We start from the raw sequence: 19,636 nt of genomic DNA on the forward strand, positions 1-19,636 counted from the left end.
AGGACATTATGCAGATAAGCAACCATTTCAGAAGGTGCAATGCATAGGGGGTCGGGTGGGGAAAGGTGAGGGCAGGCATGGCACCCTGGTGAGAGTGGGGAGCATGGGAGCATGTTGGATCATTGTGATGGGTGAGCTGAGAGATTGAGTTGGAGGGATTTGGGTGTGGGAAATATAATTGTGTGGGTCTGGGGGTGGAAGGGTGGAGGGATGCTAGACAGGAGGGTAACGGTTAAGTGAATGTAGCGGATGTGGGGGAGTGTGGGGTGATGGGAGGGCAGGGGGTGGGTGGACTGCTATGAGGCCAAAGCCCTGGAGAGTGAGTTTATTCCATGTGGGATGGCTGATCTACTGATGGAGAGATCAGCTAAAAGGAGGGGGAGGGTTGGGGAGGGACTGTGGATATGTTAAAGCAGGGGAGAGTGGGTTTGGAGCAGGGGGAGGGATGGGGATTGGCCAGGGGAAGGGGACAAGGTGATGAGGGTGTGGGGGGGGGGGGGAGAGGCCTTACTGGTGGGTACACGGAATGTGAACGGGCTCAATAATCAGTAGAGTAAGGAGTTGAGCAGGCTGAAGTGGGGCGTAACGTTTTTACAAGAAACACACTTAAGACCAAGAGGTACTCACATGCTGCGTCGTAGGCTTTTTCGGGAAGTGGTGGTACATCAGAAAGAAGGACCAAAGAGGATGGGGGGAGTGGCCATATTGATAAGACAAAATTGTGAGATTGTGATTAAAAAGGTGTTTCGAGATACTAGTGGGCGCTGTGTGGCCCTTAGAGGGTGGTTGCAGGGCAAGGAGCTGACATTGGTCAATATTTATGCACCGAATGTGGGGCAGAAGAAATTCTTTTAAACATTAAAAGGAGAGATTCTGAGGTTTGTGGGAGGTCAGGTAGTGGTAGGGGGGATTTTAATCTTGCCCCGGATGCAAGGTTAGACCATTCGACAGGAGGAGGGCAGCAGAGTGGTCCTGGGCGGAAGGCATTGTTGCAATTTATGAAAGGGTTGGAAGTGGTGGATTGTTGGAGGTTGCTACATGGGGTGCAGCGGAATTATACCTTTTACTAGCATACAGCGCAGACCTATTCCCTTATAGATGGGTTGTGGGTGCATCGCAATGGATGGCATATGGTGGAGGCGACTGAGATATAGAAAATTTGTGTTTGTGATCTTGCGCCAATGTGGATTAAACTAACTGGGCTGGGTCATTGCAGGCGACAAGCAGTCTGGAGACTTAGTGAGTCTGCTAGGCAATGAGAAAATGAAGGAAGATATTAAGCTTAATATTCAAGAGTTCTGTCGCTTTAATGATAATGGAGAAGTAACTGACGTGGTGTTATGGGATGCGTTGAAGGTAGTGGTGAGGGGGGGCCTTGATTAAGTGGGGATCGCGCAAGAAAAGGGAAAAAGGACAATACTGACCAACTTTGCATATGAGGTTATTACACTTAGAAAAGCTACACAAAGGAAACCCTACACCACAGATATGGGAAGACCTTAAACAAGTGAGAGGGAAAATAGCACAATTGCAGATGGCAGACGTTGATTTCATGAGAACTAAGCTAAAGCAACAATATTTTGAGTTTGCCAATAAATCAAGTGCAATGTTGGCCCATTATTTACGGGCAAGGAGAGGGTGCTCCCTTATCCAAAAGTTGAAAGATGGTGGGGGAGGTTGGCACTATGCTGATTCAGATATTGGAAAACTAGCCGTTGAGCCCGTAAAAACGGGCTCGTATAGGACGGGGGGGTTGAAAGGCTCCTCGCCGCTGCAAGGCCCCCCCGCCGCCGAGCTCACCGCTGCCCCTCTGAGGTCATCGCTACGGCCCCTCCCCCGGGAGTCGCCGGCACCCCTCCACCCGGGCCGGGCCCTCGCTTCGCTGTTGAAACAGCGCGGGAACGCAGCACACCTCAGATGAGCTGCCGTCCTTCTTCTCTGCCTGTGTCCGAGGGCGGGACATAGGCAGGGAAGGAAGGCCAACGGCAGCTCAGCTGAGCTGTGTGCTGCGTTGACGCTGTTGTATAGCGGAGCGAGGGCCCGGCCTGGGTGGGTGGCGGCAGCGACTCCGGGTGGGGGGAGTGGTGGCGGCGACCTTGGGGGGGGGGGGAAGCGGTAGCGACGGCAGTTTCGTCCCTCCCCTTGCGCAGTAGAGACCCTCTCTGTTCCGCCCCCGTCATCATGTATTGACGCGGGGGCGGGACAGAGAGGGTCTTTACTGCGCATTTGCGAGTGAGTTTGGTCACTCGCCATTTATATGTTTGATGTTTTGTGCAATATTACCAAGATTTTATATAGTGCCTCTGAGAGAGCAGATATAGCTCGTTATTTGGATCAGGTTCCATTACAACGATTGGATGAATCTGAAAGGGCGCAGCTTGGGGAACCTATTAGATTAGGGGAGGTACAGGGGGGTGACAAAAAGGCTTCCTAATGGTAAGGCCCCAGGATTAGATGGATACTCGGTGAGGTTTTACAAGTGTTTTGTGGAGGAGCTGGGAGATTTATTGGTACGCGTGGGTAATGGCGTTTTGGAGGGCAAAGGGCTCCCGGTATCCATGTCTGAGGCTGGGGTAACGGTCCTGCCTAAACCTGGGAAAGACCTCACTGTTTGTGGTTCATATAGACCTATTTCACTTCTGAATGTGGACGTAAAGATAGTGGCTAAGGTCCTGGCTAACAGATTGGCTAGGGTACTGCCGAAATTGATTCATATAGATCAATCTGGATTTATCCCAAAGAGGCAGGCAGGGGATAACATAAGATGTACCCTTCATTTAATATGGGAGGCACAAAGATCCCTGTCTAGTACAGCTATGTTAGCCATAGATGCAGAAAAGGCCTTTGACCGGGTAAGTTGGGGGTTTTTGCGAGCAGTGGTGATTCGCATGGGCCTTGGAGATAATTTTGGTACCTGGCTGGCAGCCTTATATGCAGATGCGAAGGTATGCCTTAATATTAATGGGAGATAAACATCTTTTTTTCCAATTGGTAGGCGTACTAGACAGGGATGTCCCTTGTCGCTCCTTCTATTTGCACTGTACATAGAGCCATTAGCAGAAATGATACGTCAACATCCAGATCTTCGGGGTATTAGGGTTGGGGGGATGAAGCATTGTATTGCGCTGTTTGCGGATGATGTGCTACTTTATGTGGTGGATCCAGAGCAGACACTACCTACGGTGTTGGAGATCCTTAGGGAATTTGAAAGATATGCTGGTTTAAAGGTTAATATGGATAAAAGTGAGCTATTGGGGATTTCTCTAACCCACATGGAGGAAAGTAGATTGAGAGCACTGTTTGCTTTCAAATGGGCCAAGAATCAGATTCCCAGGGATCTGAGAAGGGTGTATAGTTTAAATTATGGGAGGATTGTGGACCAAATTCGGGTGGAGTTATCCTGATGGAAGGGGTTGTGGCTTGCCTGGTGGGGGCGCATGGCAGTGGTGAAGATGAATGTGCTGCCTACATTGTTATTTCTGTTTCAGTCACTGCCAGTGGCGGTTCCGAGGCAGACACTTAAACAACTGCAGGGTTTTCTGTCACAGTTTATTTGTGAGGGCAGACATCTCCGTTTGGCAGGACGTGTATTGTGGGGGGCTCCTGAGAGAGGGGGTAGAGCGGTGCCCAATATTGAGTGGTATTATTTTGCTGCCCAACTGCGGATCATTATAGACTGGGAGAGGGGGGAAACAAAGCCAGCTAGTCAGGTGGAGCAGTCGTATAGCCCTCATAGGCCAATGAGTTCCTACTTGTGGACTACCGAAGGAGTGGGAGTGATTTTGGCTGGGATACAAAATCCGCTTGTGAGGCATCTGGTGGAACTGTGGGGAGAAGTGCGGAGGAAATGGGGCGCCTTTGCGATGGGAACCAAAATTTAGGGCTGGGAGAGAAAAAGCCATATTTGTGCAGTGGGGACAAATGGGTATATTGAATTTCCGAGCTGTGCTGCAGGGGGGTAGGATGAAGAGTTTTGATACGCTGTGCTCCATATATGGCCTGCCCGGGGGAGATATTTTTTCCTATTTACAGATTCATCACTTTGTGGGGACACTGAGTTGGAGGGGGGAGAACCCTCAAGAGATGGAAAGTCTGGAAAACATGTGGCTTTTGTTGAGGAGGGTGACCCGACCAGTATCAGTGATTTATAAATTTCTTAGGAGATGTGATCCCAGGCCATTTAGTTTTCAGGGGGCTAGGGAAGAAGATGTAAAGTGCCGCTTTTCTGATCAGGAGTGGGAAGTTATTTGTGGGACGGTTCAAAAAGTATCGGTGTGTGTTTTGGTACAGGAAAATGCATACAAAGTCCTCACCAGATGGTATTACACACCAGAGAGACTGCAGCGGATGTATCCGGGTACATCGGGCTTATGCTGGAGGTGTAAATCACAACTGAGCTCATTTTTACATATATGGTGGACCTGCCTCAGAGTGGTTCCCTTTTGGCAGGCTGTTATGAAAGCGTTGGTAATTTTGATTGAGTCATCTTTGGTGTGCAGTCCTTTGGGTATGTCTCTTGGGTTTACATAACGAGAGGGATTCTTGGGAGGAGAGCAAACAGTTGCGATGGGGGCTGGCAGCAGCCAAGTGCCTCATAGCACAGCATTGGAAGAAAGTAGACCCCCCCCCCCCCCCCCCGACATTAGGTGATTGGAAGTGCAAATTGGGTCAGTTAATACAAATGGAGCGCCTTACAGCATACCACAAGGAGGGGTTTCTGCGACATAAAGGTGGGTGGGCTCGATTCCAACAGCGATTAACACGCATTTAGGATGGTGGAGAATTAGAGGATGCAGGTGGAGAATTAGAGGATGCAGGTGGGCTTGGAGAGGGGTGGGTAAAGGGAGGGGGAGGGAGCATGTCCCAAAGAACCAAGGGGCATTCTCATATTGCTTACCAGAAATTTAAGATGTACATATATGGTAATACACATGGAAAACTGTTAGTGAATTTGACTAGATCCATATCTGCACTTAAAACACTAGAAGGACAGGTTTCCATGTCAGAAAACTTTAGAGTACTTGTTCCTGCAGTTTTATGAGAATTTATATACTTGTGAAGTGCATTGTACACACTTTGACATAGAAGTCTGGTTGGGCTCTTGTTGTCTACATTTTCTCAGAAGGATCTGGAATAGATCAATGCTCCGATTTTTGGGAGAGGAGATCAAGCAAGCAATTTCTGTTCATAAACCTCAGAAGTCTCCAGGACCAGATGGTTTCAGTGGTGAATTTTTTTTCAATATTGCAGCCTCATCTGCTGGGACCCTTGGAGGCTTATTACACTAATGCCATAACTAAAGGGGGGGTGTTAATCACATGCCAATTATGCATGGATTACTATTTTACCAAAGCCTGTAAGGATCCTATCCTCCTTGAATCCTACTATCCCAGTTCCCCTTATCAGTGTAGCTTTAAAGAGTCTTGCACGACTTATGGCAGAGCGTCTGGCATCCATGATGCCTAACGAGTGGGAGAGGAAGAAACTGATTTTGTTACAGGTAGACAGGCTGTTCTAAAAGTGCAGAAAAATTGGTCTTGGCTCTAGAATAATGTAAATATCGAGATGATCTCACTTTAGCCATTAGTTTTGACTCTGAAAAGGCCTTCGACAGAGTCAAGTGACCTTATCTGTTTTTTTATGTTACAGAAATATGGCCTAACAGGTTTCTTTTCTGAGACTATTCAAAGGTTATATACCAATCCTACAGCAGCAGTCCTGGTAATTGGTTTCTTATCGCCCTTTCCCATTGTGTCGTGGCACCCATCAAGGGTGCCCCTTGTCACCTCTCCTATATCTGCTTTTCTTAGAGCCCATACTAGCCAAACTCAAGAGAGATCCTGGGATTCCAGGACTTTCTACGGGTAAGTCATATGTTAAATACTTGCATTTGTGAATGATATAATGTTGCTGTTAACTAACTCTACTCAATCTCTTGTGAGAGTTCTGCAGACCTTCATGGATTTTGGGACCATTTCTGGCTTAAAATTGAATGTTTCAAAATCTGAGGTCTTGCTGTTAAATATATACACATAGCTAAGGAGTGGCCAACCTTCCCTTTGCAAGAAGCGAAGGGTCCTATAAGGTACTTAGGAGTTAATGTGAGGGCGGATACAAGACAACTATATGTGGACAATATCGGGCCTCTCTTCAAGAGCACTTTGGAGTAGTTACAGCTTTGTGAGGTGTTGCTAGTCACCCTAACAAGGAAAATTTAACTTTACAATATGGTTATTGTACCCCGCTGGCTCTATATTCTTCAATCTTTCACAGTTTTTGTCCATTATAGAGATTATTTGCAACGCCGCAGTGCCCCACAGACATTTCTGTGGGGAGGAAAATGCCATAGAATTTCGCTTAATGTTACCTAGAGACAGAGGGGGATGGGGGTTTAGTAGATTTAAAATTGTATAATACAGCATGTGAACTGCATTCTGTCCAGGATTAGTTTCAAATGTGTAAACTATTATACTCCTGGTGAATTAGAAGCTTCTATGATTTCCCTACTCTGGACCTTATTTAGTCCATGCTAAGGCACTGCTTTTGGAAGAGGGTTTTGCTAATCATATAGTGTGGTCTTATATAAAGGGAAGGTGAAAGGAAGTTATGTCATAGAGTACACAGCAATCCTATAGTAACTCCTTTATCACTAGTGGGAAATTTGAATTTTGTGCATGGAATGGGAGGGGGGGGGGTAGGATTTTTCAGAAATGGCAAACAGGGTCTGGAGTGGGTTGAAGATTTTTTTTTCGACAGCACAGAAACTGTGTTTTCATTTGTTGCTCTTTGTTCCATGTTTGATCTTTCTTCACAGGATCATTTTGCTATATTCAAGCTAGACACTATGTATCAAATGTTAGGAAAGAGGACCTATGGGTAGACACTGCAGAGGTATTGTATCATTGCTTGGGTTTGGAGGATGATGGCAAACTATCATTGACAGATTTTCATAAATGCTTGCTGGATCTCCTCACTGGAATCACACTTTCTATGCTGTCCTTGGCGTGGTCAGAGAATTTGGGGGAACAAGTAGAGAGAACTATTGCAGTGGAATCTGATATTCCCATTTTATCAGTTAATATTTAACTAAGGGAACTGGAATATAAATTCATCTTTCTACTACTACTATTTATCATTTCTGTAGTGCTACTAGACTTGTCATTTTCTTTGATCTCGTAATTCAACAATTCAAACAGCCTTTAAAAACTGTGTTTTTCTACCACCTGCTTCAACTACTAAATTTGATTTCATGTATTGAAAAGATGAGTCTGACTACAATGGTCCATATCATGATAGCGTCACAACTGGACTACTGCAATGCCCTGTACATATGTTATGTGGTTGTTCTACAGTTCTGTTAAGTGTGTATATTTCTGATACACATTTAACTCACCGCTGGATGTCCAAGGCTTGTAAAGGTAGACTCTGTGGAGGAAGGCCTACTTTGGTCGGGTAGCTGGGGTGGTACTTCAGAAGAGAAGGGGCAATGCGGGAGGCACTTTGGGGGTGGGGGGGTTAGATGAGCAAATGCAGTGAGTGTCTGCATTATCCAACTTTTCAGTTGCCGATAACCTATTGGTCCTGATGATAATCAAGTCTCTACTATATTAGGTTTCAATTTGTCATTTCCAATTTTACCTCATCGATTATATTTATACTGATATTTGGTCATTTTGCTATTAAACTGTTAGCAAAATTGTAAATTTTATGTTAAACTGTACCTGATGTACACTGCTTTGGATGAATCTCTTCATAAAGACAGTTAATAAATCCCAGTAAGTAAGTAAATGTTCATCCTCATTTTGGAGGACACAATAAAATAAGATCTGATCACTATAGCCCCCATTTTACAAAGCTGCACTAGCGGCTGCTGGTGCAGTTATGCTGTCACAGCCCATTCAGTGTGAATAGGCTGTGTTGTAAAAGGGGGGTATATTAAATTTTGAAATTTAAAAATATTTTTGTTGACTGGTATGCAGTCAGGAATTGTTTGAATTTAATATTGATGTTCACATTTTTGAAAAAGGTATGTACACAAAGAAACACTGTATGTTCTCTAGATATTGAGTGCTATAATTATAAAAGCTGGTGAGATTGCCAGTTCACGTTGAGTAACATTGAAGCATTCTCCCAATAAAGTAGCAGAAATAAGGGATTCTTTTTTATATAGTAGAGTGGTGGTAATGTGGCTGTTTTGTTTGGAGTGGTGTTCTTTATTTTCCCCCTGTAATTGGTGTACAGGTATATTAGTGTGGCAGTGTAAAACTCCAACCAGGATGCAGCAGACTTGTGGCATGTGGACCCCCCAAAGTAACGAGCCCATCTTGCACAGCTCTTCTTACCATGGAGAGTTATGGTGGGTTGGCAATGTACAAGTACATAGTAAACCTCAAAGGTAGAAAGTCAAAACTCTTTCCCTATTCCATCTGCTCTTTTTTTTTTTTTTGTGTTGTTGGCTTTTCTCTTGTAACCTCTTTCCTTGTGCTTTTTATGAACTCTTGCTCTTTTTTTGTTTCCAGCTCTGACTTCTGTTGCACTTGGGTCAGGCATGGACTACATACATACTGGTGGCAGCCTATTGAGTTCCTGTTGCTATGTGACAGAGTTCAGGCAGTAATGACTCTCCTCTCATTCAGTTTGACTGCACACTTAAATGGCACTTCTTTTCTTTCTGGGTAGGAATTGGTTCTTCAGTCAGTAGCTGTACTTTCTACTCTACACTATCAGCATCTTTTCCACTTGATCTGGGCTCAATTCTGTGGCAGCACCTCTGATACTAGAGCAGTGGTTCTCAACCCAGTTTTTGGCCAGTATTTTGAGGATATACACAGTGAATATGCATTTGAGAGATTTGCATGCACTTCCTTCTTTGTGTGGGGGAATGAAAAGGGAGGGAAGGAGGGGAGTTTCAATTGCTGTGCAGTCAGTATTAATACACTACAGCGTTTTTATACCATCTGAGTTTGTCAGCAGTGCTGTTTAAAGGAATTAACCTCCCCCCATTTTTTGTGTTTGTTTATTTATTGCATTTGTATCCCACATTTTCCCACCTCTTTGCAGGCGCAATGTGTCTTGCAATACATCATGGATAGTGGAAATAAGAGAATAGACATTTGTTATTACGGAAGGATTTTGGGTTACATGGTAATGGAATACATGATAGTAATATAACAGAAGGCATTATTAAACATTTCTGGGTATATGTGGAGAGTTTCAGATGTGTTGATCTTTGTGGTATATCTTGTCAAAGAGATGAGTCTTCAATAGTTTGCAGAAGTTGGTCAATTCATAGATCGCTTTTAGGTTGCGTGGCAACACGTTCCAGAATTGCATGCTCATATAGGAAAATATAGGAAAAGGTTGATGCGTGCATTAATTTGTATTTTAGACCTTTAGAGTTGGGGAAATGAAGATTAAGGAATGTGCAAGATGATTTTTTAGCATTTCTGGGTGGTAAGTCTATCAGGTCTGACATGTAGGCTGGGGCCTCGCAGTGGATGATTTTGTGAACTAGGGTACATACTTTGAACATGATACGTTCTTTGAGTGGGAGCCAGTGTAGCTTCTCTCGTAGGGGTTTTGCACTTTGGTATTTTGATTTTCTGAATATGAGTCTGGCTGCCGTGTTCTGGGCTGTTTGGAGTTTTTTGAGTATTTGTTCGTTGCAGCCGGCGTAGAGTGAGTGCAGTAGTCTAGATGACTGAGTACTAGTGATTGTACCAGATTACGGAAGACTGTCCTTGGGAAGAATGGTCTTACTCTTTTTAATTTCCACACTGATTGGAACATCTTTTTGGTTGTGTTTTTCGCGTGATTCTCAAGTGTTTGGTGCCGATCAATAGTAACTCCAAGAATTTTTAGGGTTTCCGAAATTGGTAGATTTAGTTTTGGTGTGTTGATGGTGGTAAATTTGTTCGTATTGTGTTGGGATGTGAGTATTAGGCATTGGGTTTTTTCTGCATTAAGTTTCAGCTGAAATGCATCTGCCCAGGAGTGCATGATATGTAGACTTTGGTTGATGTTGGAAATTTCTTTTAGGTCTTGTTTGAATGGGATATAGATCGTTACATCATCAGTGTATATGTATGGGTTGAGGTTTTGGTTTGATAGTAATTTGGCCAAGGGTATCATCATTAGGTTGAATATGGTCGGTGAGAGGGGGGATCCCTGTGGAACTCCACATTCAGGTGTCCATGTGGCTGATGTAATCGAATTTGATGTCACTTGATATGAGCGTGTGGTTAGGAATCCCTTAAACCAATTAAGAATGTTGCCTCCAAGACCAAAGTATTCAAGGATGTGTAATAGAATTCCATGGTCAACCATGTCAAAGGTGCTTGATATGTCAAATTGTAGAAGTAGTATGTTCTTGCCGGTTGCCATCATTTGTTTGAATTTAGTCATGAGCATAACTAGTACTGTTTCAGTACTGTGATTGGAATGAAATCCTGACTGGGGGAGTCGTGTAGTATTGAGAACTTGTTTAGATAGTCTGTGAGTTGTTTGGTCACCATCCCTTCTGTTATTTTGGTTATTTTGCCTTTGAGAGCATTGGAATACTTGGACCCCCTGAGACAGGCATTGTTACGCCAAAACACAGCTATGTCAGGTCTTTATGAATAAAAGGAGTCTCGATTGGAGACCCTGTTGTGCTTGTTTCTTTTGCTGTTTGTGTACTCTTGGACCCTCTCTTTTACTACCAGATAATATGGAAGACCTAATCTGAATGCTAGTGTGAGTAACGAAGATATGTTTCTCAATAGCAAGCCAATTAAATTTCTGGAATAAAGAAGATAACATGATCAAACTTATGTGCATGTTATTAATCTTATAGCACTGTGTTGTATAGATTTAAGACTTTTTAAGTTAGTGTGTGAGCAACTGAGGGTAGGTTATGTTGCAGTAGTCAAGTCTAGTTATTAATGGTGAAAGGACAAGGGAGTGAAAAGTCTCTTGATCTGTGTACCGCCAGACTGACCGTAATTGTCAGAGGACTAGAAAATTGGTTTTGGCTAAGTGGGAGATTTGCCGAGTGAAAATGAGATGAGAGTCAAGTATGACTCCCAAATACCGGAGAGAGTTAACTGGCTGAATGGAGGTAATGCAGAGAGTTAGAGGAGTGGAAGACTAGACAACCCACCTTCCCCTCGTGATCCAGCATGCAGCAGTTTTCTGTTTACCTTAACTTTTCTATCTTAAGAACGATAGGATTTAGCTGCCAAAACGTATGATTTATGGATGGTTTGTTAAATAGAGAATATTGCTTACTTTTCTTCAGCCATATTTCTTGGCAGGTGAAATGATGGCACCATATTGCTAAATTTTCAGTTTTCTTAGGATATGCATGAGACCAGAATTTGATTATCTAAATTTGGTATATGAATGCTTACCTTATAAGATTATAGTTAACCGAAATCCAAAAATTAACAGAAATGATTGTAAAACAGTGCAATAAAGAAAGGTATATTAATGACCTGTTTAATTCAGCATTCACCTTGCTTAGTAACTTTTCTAAAAATGAAATGCTCGGAGAAGATTTGTGTGTGTATAGATATATAGATATAGATTGCATATAATGGATCAAATCTAACTGAAAGCTGATTTTCCAAAACAGGTTGAAAAACTAGTAATATATTAGGTAATACAGTAGTTTTTAAATAGTGGCAGAATGCAGGGATTACATATATAGCTGTTTAGTCTTTGTTTTAGCTTTTGTATATTTCTATGTATACCTAAACGTGTCGTTTTTGTGTAAGGATTTCTGATGTCTTTTGCCGACATTTGCATATTTGTTGTCAGCCACAGATAAAATAATACAGACATTGCAGCTCTTTAAAAAGAAAACAAAACTCAGTATTTGGCTGTCAGAAAGCAAACTAAAAATTTGTAGTATGTTTAAAATGTACTTTAAGGTCACTTCCAGGTTTACTTCAACAAGAGTTGGTCAGGGGGTTTTATATTTTTCTTGTAAATTGTGACATACTGTTTCCTGTCCCAACATTTGCAGGTGCTGCTGTTTTTTCAAGAGAAGGAAAAGGAAAAGCATTGAGCGCCACAAATGAACTGTGGAAGCAGGCAGATCCTGTGGAATTCCTTATTTGTTCATCTGCTGTCTTGTGATAAATCTCATCTCTGCAGTGACCACAAATGTTTTACAAGACCCTTTCATAAAAAAGTATCATGCTCCCATCTTTTGGTTTGGTTGTCTTACATTCATATTTAATTTTTTTTCATCCTCTGAAGCTTTAACATTTTTTTACAAACTACAATTGCTGCTTCAACCATTGATAAATGGACCAATGAAGTAATATAAATGAAGATTACTGTCTTCTGTCAAAGCTCAGGAGCATTTCCCCCTTAGAATGCATTAAGCTTGTTAAGATGACCAGTCGTGTCACCTGTTGATCTGAGCTGTTACAGGTTTAAAGCAATCTTTCCAAGTGGTCGAGGCAGAAGTTTTTTACTGTTCCTTTTTTGTCTTTGGCATCTACAATTATTTTTCAATATTACTGACAATGGTACTGCATTAATTAATTTTTAGCATTCTCTCCATGTTGTCATGGTACAGTCACTGCCAGAGATACTGAGGAAGAAACCAAATAGGATCAGCTGAGGACAGCAGCTTGCCCTCTTCTTGCAAATGAACAAGGTGCCAGTAGCTCTGTGTTTGATATATCTGCTTTTCAGAATACCTCTGAAGGAGGTTCAGTTTAATAGAACAGCAGCTATGCTTTGTACAAAAACACAAAATTTTAATAGTGTAATTTGTGCTTCCTGCTAACATTGTTAGACAAGGGATTAAATGCATTCAAAAGGAAGAGGAGAGATTAGGCATTATAAAACACTACAAAGAGGAAACTGGGATACTGCAGATGGTGGTGGCATATCAGGAAGTAAAGTATAGAGTCTACCATTGACTGACGACCTCCTGCTAATTAAAACTAGGGGGACCTATGGGCAGGCTGGTGTGATAGTTGTGTACTCATTACACTGGTAAGAAGCAATAGAAATGGGTTAGGTTATGCTGCCTTTAGTGTTTAATAGCAGCAGTTTTCAAAGCACTCCTGTGATTTTCTGAACCGAGATGTTTTTGAAAGAAGAGGCCAGGTACTTACCTACCTCTTTCCCCAGTCATTTGAAGTGCCTGCACTGTGAACAAACCAACTGTGGAAAAGACAGCATATTTCCATTTTTTACTCTGCTTAATTTAAAGCCATAATGACAGAGGTGTGTTTTTGGCATGGTGGCTAAGCAATTAAGGGCATAAAAAAAGATGGCATTAAAGAAATGAAGTAACTAGAGAAGCTTCATTGACCAAAATTCAAATTACCTTTACTTTTTTATCCAAGAAAAGCATCTTGGAACTAACTTGTAGTACTTGTTTTTCTCTTATCACACTGTGGATAATTTATTTATTGTTCTTGTCTGGTGTGTGGTAACATTCAGAAAGTGTATTGAACAGGCATAAATGCACACCTTTGAGTTCATTATTGCCTTTGCAGGGATTTTAATTGTATTTTGTAATTTATTTTTCTTAACTTGGAGTGCAGTGCATTCTTTTGATGGATTATACTGACATAAAAACAGAAGCCTGCAAGCTACATTGGTTGTGTTCCACTGTCACTCTTAAATGGTCTATATGTATTTGTTTAAAGAACTGTGTTCAGCCTACAAAATCATTTTACTGTATTGTTTGGTCAGAAGTTTTCACTCTGCCTGTTGATATTACTGGTTAATAATGTCTTAAACTCAAGAAATGACAGATTTTTCTTTTCTTTGGAGTTGAAAAGGTGGAAGGTTAACTGTGACCATGCTAATGTGAAACCACTTCTTTCTCTGCAGTATTTGACCAAATGTTTTATTCTACTCATGTAAATACATGCAATGTCTGTATTTCTGATCATACAATTTAAAGTTTTTTGTCAAACTAGGAATTTTTGTTTTTTTTTTCCAAAGGGGAGGGGCCTTGGCCTGTACAGTGTTTATATGATCTGAGCTCATCACACATAACAAAGTGTGTATATTATTTCAATTATGGACTTAAAATATTTTCAATAAATATAAAACCCTTTATTTGCTGCGAAGACCAGTATGTAGACCTTTGCTTTCTAGCAATGTTTTTTAAGTGCTCCCTATTGATGTCTGGGAAGAGATTCTTTCCAGCAGCACAAACTGGTCAATAATGGGTAATGCAGGTATGTTCAGGTTAAGCCAACAACGGTTTGCATTTAAATGCTTTTTGCTTGTCTACACTAATGAAATCTGCATTGCCTGAATGTTTAAATAATGAGATTACATCCCTGTTTGAAAGTATGTAACTGAAAATTAGACAAAAGAATAAAGGTCTTTTTTTTTTTAATTTGCCACTTTTCATTTTTTTCTAGTATTCATTATTCTTGGTAATTTTAGGATCTGTGAAATATTTTTCAAGAAAGAAACTGCAAAAATTCTACTTAAAATCTATACCAAATTCATGTTTATATTTCATCATTTTTAAAGCAACAGTTTATGTATTGGTACTGATAGTTTTTCCAATGCAAAATAAAACCTGTGTCCAGCAATGCAAAAATAAAACCTGTATCTACCAGTGCAAACATACAGTATAAAATAAACAATATAAACATAGAAGCTGGAGGCACCTTATAAACTTAACACACTTATTGTAGCATGACAGCTTGAAGAATCTTCTTTGTCAGATGCATGAAATGTAGGTCAGGAACTGGGTAAGTAGTCTTGAGTGTGGAATGGATGTGGCATGAGGAAGAAGGCACTGTGCAGAGCAGGGTGTGAAAAGGGAGTATGATCATATCAGCATAATTAAACTAATTGGCAACTGTGGTGGATGAGAGAAACCAGTGACAAGGATAATGTCAGCACAGTTAAATTTGTTTACATATATGTAATAGACAATAAAGACATTGTCTTTATTTAGGGATAGTAACCAAAAGTGAACTACAAAGGATCCACACACAAGTTTGTAAAAGGAGGAAAAGACCTCAGATGTCACAAAGAATTCTTATAGGCATACAAAATAAAAACAGCATCAATCCATTCATCCAGTTTTAAGATCAGTCTATGATGGATCAAATTCGTGACATGTTTAGGTCATCCTCTGCCTCAGGGGTCAACCAGCCAATATAATATGTGTATTTACACATATGATTCGGCTCAATGCTTAATAGACAAGCAAAAAAAAAAATAGACAATTTCAAAAAAGCAAAAAATTAATATAAAAAGGACCCTTACCCACAAAAGGAGAATTAAGTATTCAAAGTGCTATTCAACTTCAGTCCACACTGTTGCACCCAATCATTTCTATAGCACTACTAGACACGCAGCGCTGTACACATTATGAGCTGGTTTCTATATATCAAGACTAAAAAATCAGTGCCGAAATGAAAAAAGCCTAGACGTACTTTATAGAATAAGCCTAAATTTCCATGTGGCTTATAGAATACACTGACCCCCAAATTCTATATATGGCACCTTAAGTTGTACACGCAAATTTGGCTGCACAGCCAAATTGTGTGCACAGTTGGTTAAGAAACCAATCAGTGTCGATAATTGGTACTTAGCAACCAATTAGTGGCACTAATGGACTTTAATTATAATTTATTTATTTGTTACATTTGTATCCCACATTTTTCCACCTATTTGCAGGCTCAATGTGGCTTACATAGTGCGCACAACTTTCTGGATGTGTTTCAGTGCGTGTAAGTTCTAATGCTCAAGTCGAAAAGAGGGCATGGCCATGGGTGTGGAATGGGTGGGTTGTGAACATTTAAAAAAAAAAAAAAACTATGCACACTATTATAGAATACACCCGATCTGTTCCTAACTAAGGCACAATTATTTAGGCCTGGTTTTAGGTGACCTAAATGGGTGTGCCTAAATTGTAGTCGTAAAAACAGCGCATGAACGTATTCTATAAACTATGCCTAACTTTAGGCGTAGTTTATGGAATCATGCTAACCATATGGTTTTAAGGCGCCATATATAGAATTTCACCCTGAGCGCCCTTCGACGCAACTAAATTTTGTTTCGGCCATTTACACCATATTTTACTTGGTGTAAATGCCAATTCCTAAATTATGCATGGATCGGGTATATTCTATAACAACGCACATAGATTTTGGAAATACTTGTGATCTTCCTATTCCACGGCCATACCCCCTTTTCAACTATGCGACTTAGAATTTATGCACATCACATAAAATACGCTTAGTTGTGTGTGTAAGTTCTAATTATTGCCAAATAGTCAATTGCTTGTTGGCAATTATCAGCGCTGATTGGCTTGTTAACTTAAGTTGCATGCTCAACTTAAGTCGCACTATTTAGAATCCGGGGGTATATGCAGGTAGTTTCTGTGTCCTTAGCGCATTATAAGCTTTTGTACCTGGGGCAATGGATGGTTAAGTGACTTGCACAGGATCACAAGGAGCTACTGTGGGAATTGTTCCCAGTTCCCCAGGATCACAGTCCGCTGCACTAACCATTCTATAAAAAAGAAAAGCTCATTGAAAAACACAAAAATAGAACAAAATTGGGTCTACAAGAGAAGTTAATTATTACAAGCTGATTATTTGAAAGGCTCATAACTCCAAAACAAAAGAAAATGAATCCAACTAATAAGAGCAAACAACCATCTCAATCACCTTCTACTAGTAAACATTTTTTATAACCACAATTGGATGGAGGAGGAGGAGGACAGGAAGAATATGAGAACAGAAAGAAAGGAGTGGGGCACGTCCAGCCTACCAATGTGTGCTGAAGAGATAGGATGTCTACAACCAGATAACCTTTTATATTAAGAATTTTTTTGCCTTCTTATATTTTTGTTTGTCCATTAGACATTGAGCCCAAAGCATGTGTTTAATCATATTTCAGCTGGTTATGTTGTAAGCCTCATCAAGTAAGTCCGTTAAGGTAGTTGATGTCCAATTCATGTCAGAAATTGGATCACTGTGGACTGATATTAAAACTGGATGAATGAATTGATGCTGTTTATTTTGTATGCGTTACATATTTGTATGTTTTTATGATTTGATTTTATATGAAGTAGAGTAACCTAGCTGTTAAAGCACCAGGCTGACAACTTGAAGAAGCCCAGTATGTATTTTTATTTGTTTTTGGTATTTTATACTAATGCTATTTTTTAAATATTTGTCACTTTTTATTGTTATCAGCTCTTATGGTTCTATTTTCACAACTGTGGATTGTTTTTGCGTTTTTTGTTTGGTATTCAGAAATAGGGTGATGTCAAGCTTCTTGTTGAGTTCAGATTCGGCCAGGGCCAGCTGAAGGGGTTGTGGTACTCTGAGCCACCTTGTACTTTGCACCCTGATATTTGGGTCCAATTTTGCAAATGAATTGTGTAGGTGTCAGGGTTTAAACTACTGTGAGGACAGCCCTACACCGGTATGAAGCTGGTGTTGTAGTTTAAATGCCAGTGCTTACCCAATTTTTGGACTTTAAATCAATAAACAAGTAGAATAATTTTGATTTCTCACACCTTTTTCGGTAACTTTAAAGTGAGTTACATTCAGGTACACTAGGTTTTTCATTCTCAAAGGGCTTACAGTTCAACCCCCCATGTTTAGAAAGCTGCACAGCAATGCTGACACAGCCCATTCAGAGTGAATGGGCTGTGTCAGCATTAGCACATCAGCAGCCATTAGCACGGCTTTGTAAACAGGGGGGTGGGGGGGGAGAGAGACTTTGAACTGTGCTTCCTTGTTTATCAGCCTGGCAGTAACAGCCATGCTACTCTTCTTCTCCATAGCTGGAGAAAGATGCTTTTTAAGCATACCACAAATGTGGTGGGCCAGCTGGGCATGATGGTGACTCTTTTGGCATAGGTGGCACAGAGATTGATGTCCTTGAAGAGCCCAGCAGATAAGTCTTGCTAGTTCCTGCAGGACTATTGTCAGCTGAGCTCTGGAAACACAGGTCTCGCACAGCAGAAGTTTACAGGTAAAGGACTTCTGATAATGGCAAATTTCCCAAGCACTACATTGTCCTTTTTGATAGCCGTGAGGTTTCTTCGTGCTACTTGTGGCTGGGGCACATTTGCAAGCAGCCTTGGTTAGCAATTGTTTGAGTAGCTTTTTCTCCAGTGGACATAAGAGTGATCTTGGTGCAGACCATGCTAGATGTGCTTTTCCACTTTTCTGTCTTTATGGACAAAAGATCTCAATTCTCTATATTGAGCACTTTCTCAGCTTTTGGTGGTGCTGCCATGTTCTGCCTCCTTTTCTGTCTGTATCTTCTTTCCATAGTTCCAATTACTTCCTTAGCTCCCATGTTCTCAGCCCATTGCTCTGACCACTAGTTTACTCTTTAATATGGAGGTTCTCTCACTCTTCCTTTTGTATATACTGAAGACAGTTATCAATCAACAAATTCCTTGTCATCAAACAGATGAATCCATTACGAGTGGGTTGTGTCCATCAACCAGCAGGGGGAGATAGAGAGCACTGAAAAACCATAGTGCCTCATGGGCAGCTAGCTCCATCTGCCTCTTCAGTATTCTCTATCTCCCCAGCAGGGTGGTTGCAGCTTGTTCAAGCTCCTTCAGAAAATCTGCCTGGGGTGGCTCCTGTGCTTTTGCCAGTTGTAGCAGGGGTGTTGTGGCTGATGGTGGCCACTTTAAAGGCAAATAGGTTAGCCCTTTCCCTGACTTACCCGGCCCCCGATGTGTAAGTAGACAAATAGGCAAGCCCTGTCCCTGTCTTTGCCCACGCTGGGGATGCAGGCACATAGGTTCGCCCTTTCCCTGCTTTTCCCACGCTACTGATCCTTCGGAGTTGGAAATTTGCCTCTTTCGCTGTTGCCTCAAACTTTCCTCACAGTGTTAAAAAAAAAAAAAAAATGTTGCGTCACGCTTTGGCGCTGTGATCCCAGAAAAGAGGTTTTCTTCTGATTGTGCAGCATAACCGGAGCTCGGAGACTCGGTCTGGTGAGGTAAGAGCAGTTTGTAGCTCCTCCGGGGAGGGCCCGCGTTCGGGACGATTGTGGCGCAAATCCACCATTTTGAATTTCCGCCGCTTTCGGCGATGGCTGCTGAGAAAGTAAAGCGCTGTTCCATTTGTGGCAAGCACAAATCTGCAGCGAGGCTCTGTAAGGCATGCTTTTCAGATGGTAGAGCCGGCTCGAGCATGACGAGCGATGTTCCTTGCCGCTATGCGAAGCTGGCAGCGGGTGCCATTTTGGAGGGACATTGTCCAGCTGTTGGGGTCGATGACGGCCACTTTGAAAGTGGTGCCTTGGGCGAGAGCGCACCTGAGACCTCTGCAGTGCTCCCTGCTTCAACGGTGGTCTCCAATATCTCAGGATTATCAGTGCAGACTCATGTGGCTCCCTGCGGCCCGGCTCAGTATGGAGTGGTGGCTCTCAGACAGCATACTGCAGCGAGGAATGCTGCTAGCACTCCCCGATTGGTGCCTGGTGGTAACAGATGCCAGCCTGAAGGGCTGGGGTGCACATTGCCGGGGAAGGCATGCCCAGGGTCTTTGGACACCCAAGGAGTCGGAGTGGTCCATCAATCGCTTGGAGTTGAAAGCGATTTTTATTTTGTACCCCACGCTTTCCCACTCATGGCAGGCTCAATGCGGCTTAGGTACTTATTTGTACCTGG

The 19,636-nt window shown here is 41.9% G+C and overlaps 1 protein-coding gene across 10 annotated transcripts in view; it reads left to right on the forward strand.

Annotated features, from left to right (window-relative positions):
• CSNK1G3 (casein kinase 1 gamma 3) overlaps window positions 1–14,357 on the forward strand; it is a 326,900-nt gene extending 312,543 nt beyond the window's left edge. For all 10 annotated transcript variants that reach the window (XM_030193547.1, XM_030193551.1, XM_030193549.1 and 7 more), the window contains one exon: window positions 12,008–14,357. In XM_030193547.1, coding sequence (XP_030049407.1) covers window positions 12,008–12,062 — 55 coding nt within the window. In that variant the 3' untranslated portion in view covers window positions 12,063–14,357. The remainder of the gene's footprint in view (window positions 1–12,007) is intronic.
• The last annotated feature ends 5,279 nt before the right edge of the window (window positions 14,358–19,636 follow it).

The sequence above is a fragment of the Microcaecilia unicolor genome, chromosome 2 (genome assembly GCF_901765095.1).
Source record: "Microcaecilia unicolor chromosome 2, aMicUni1.1, whole genome shotgun sequence".
NCBI lineage: Eukaryota > Metazoa > Chordata > Amphibia > Gymnophiona > Siphonopidae > Microcaecilia > Microcaecilia unicolor.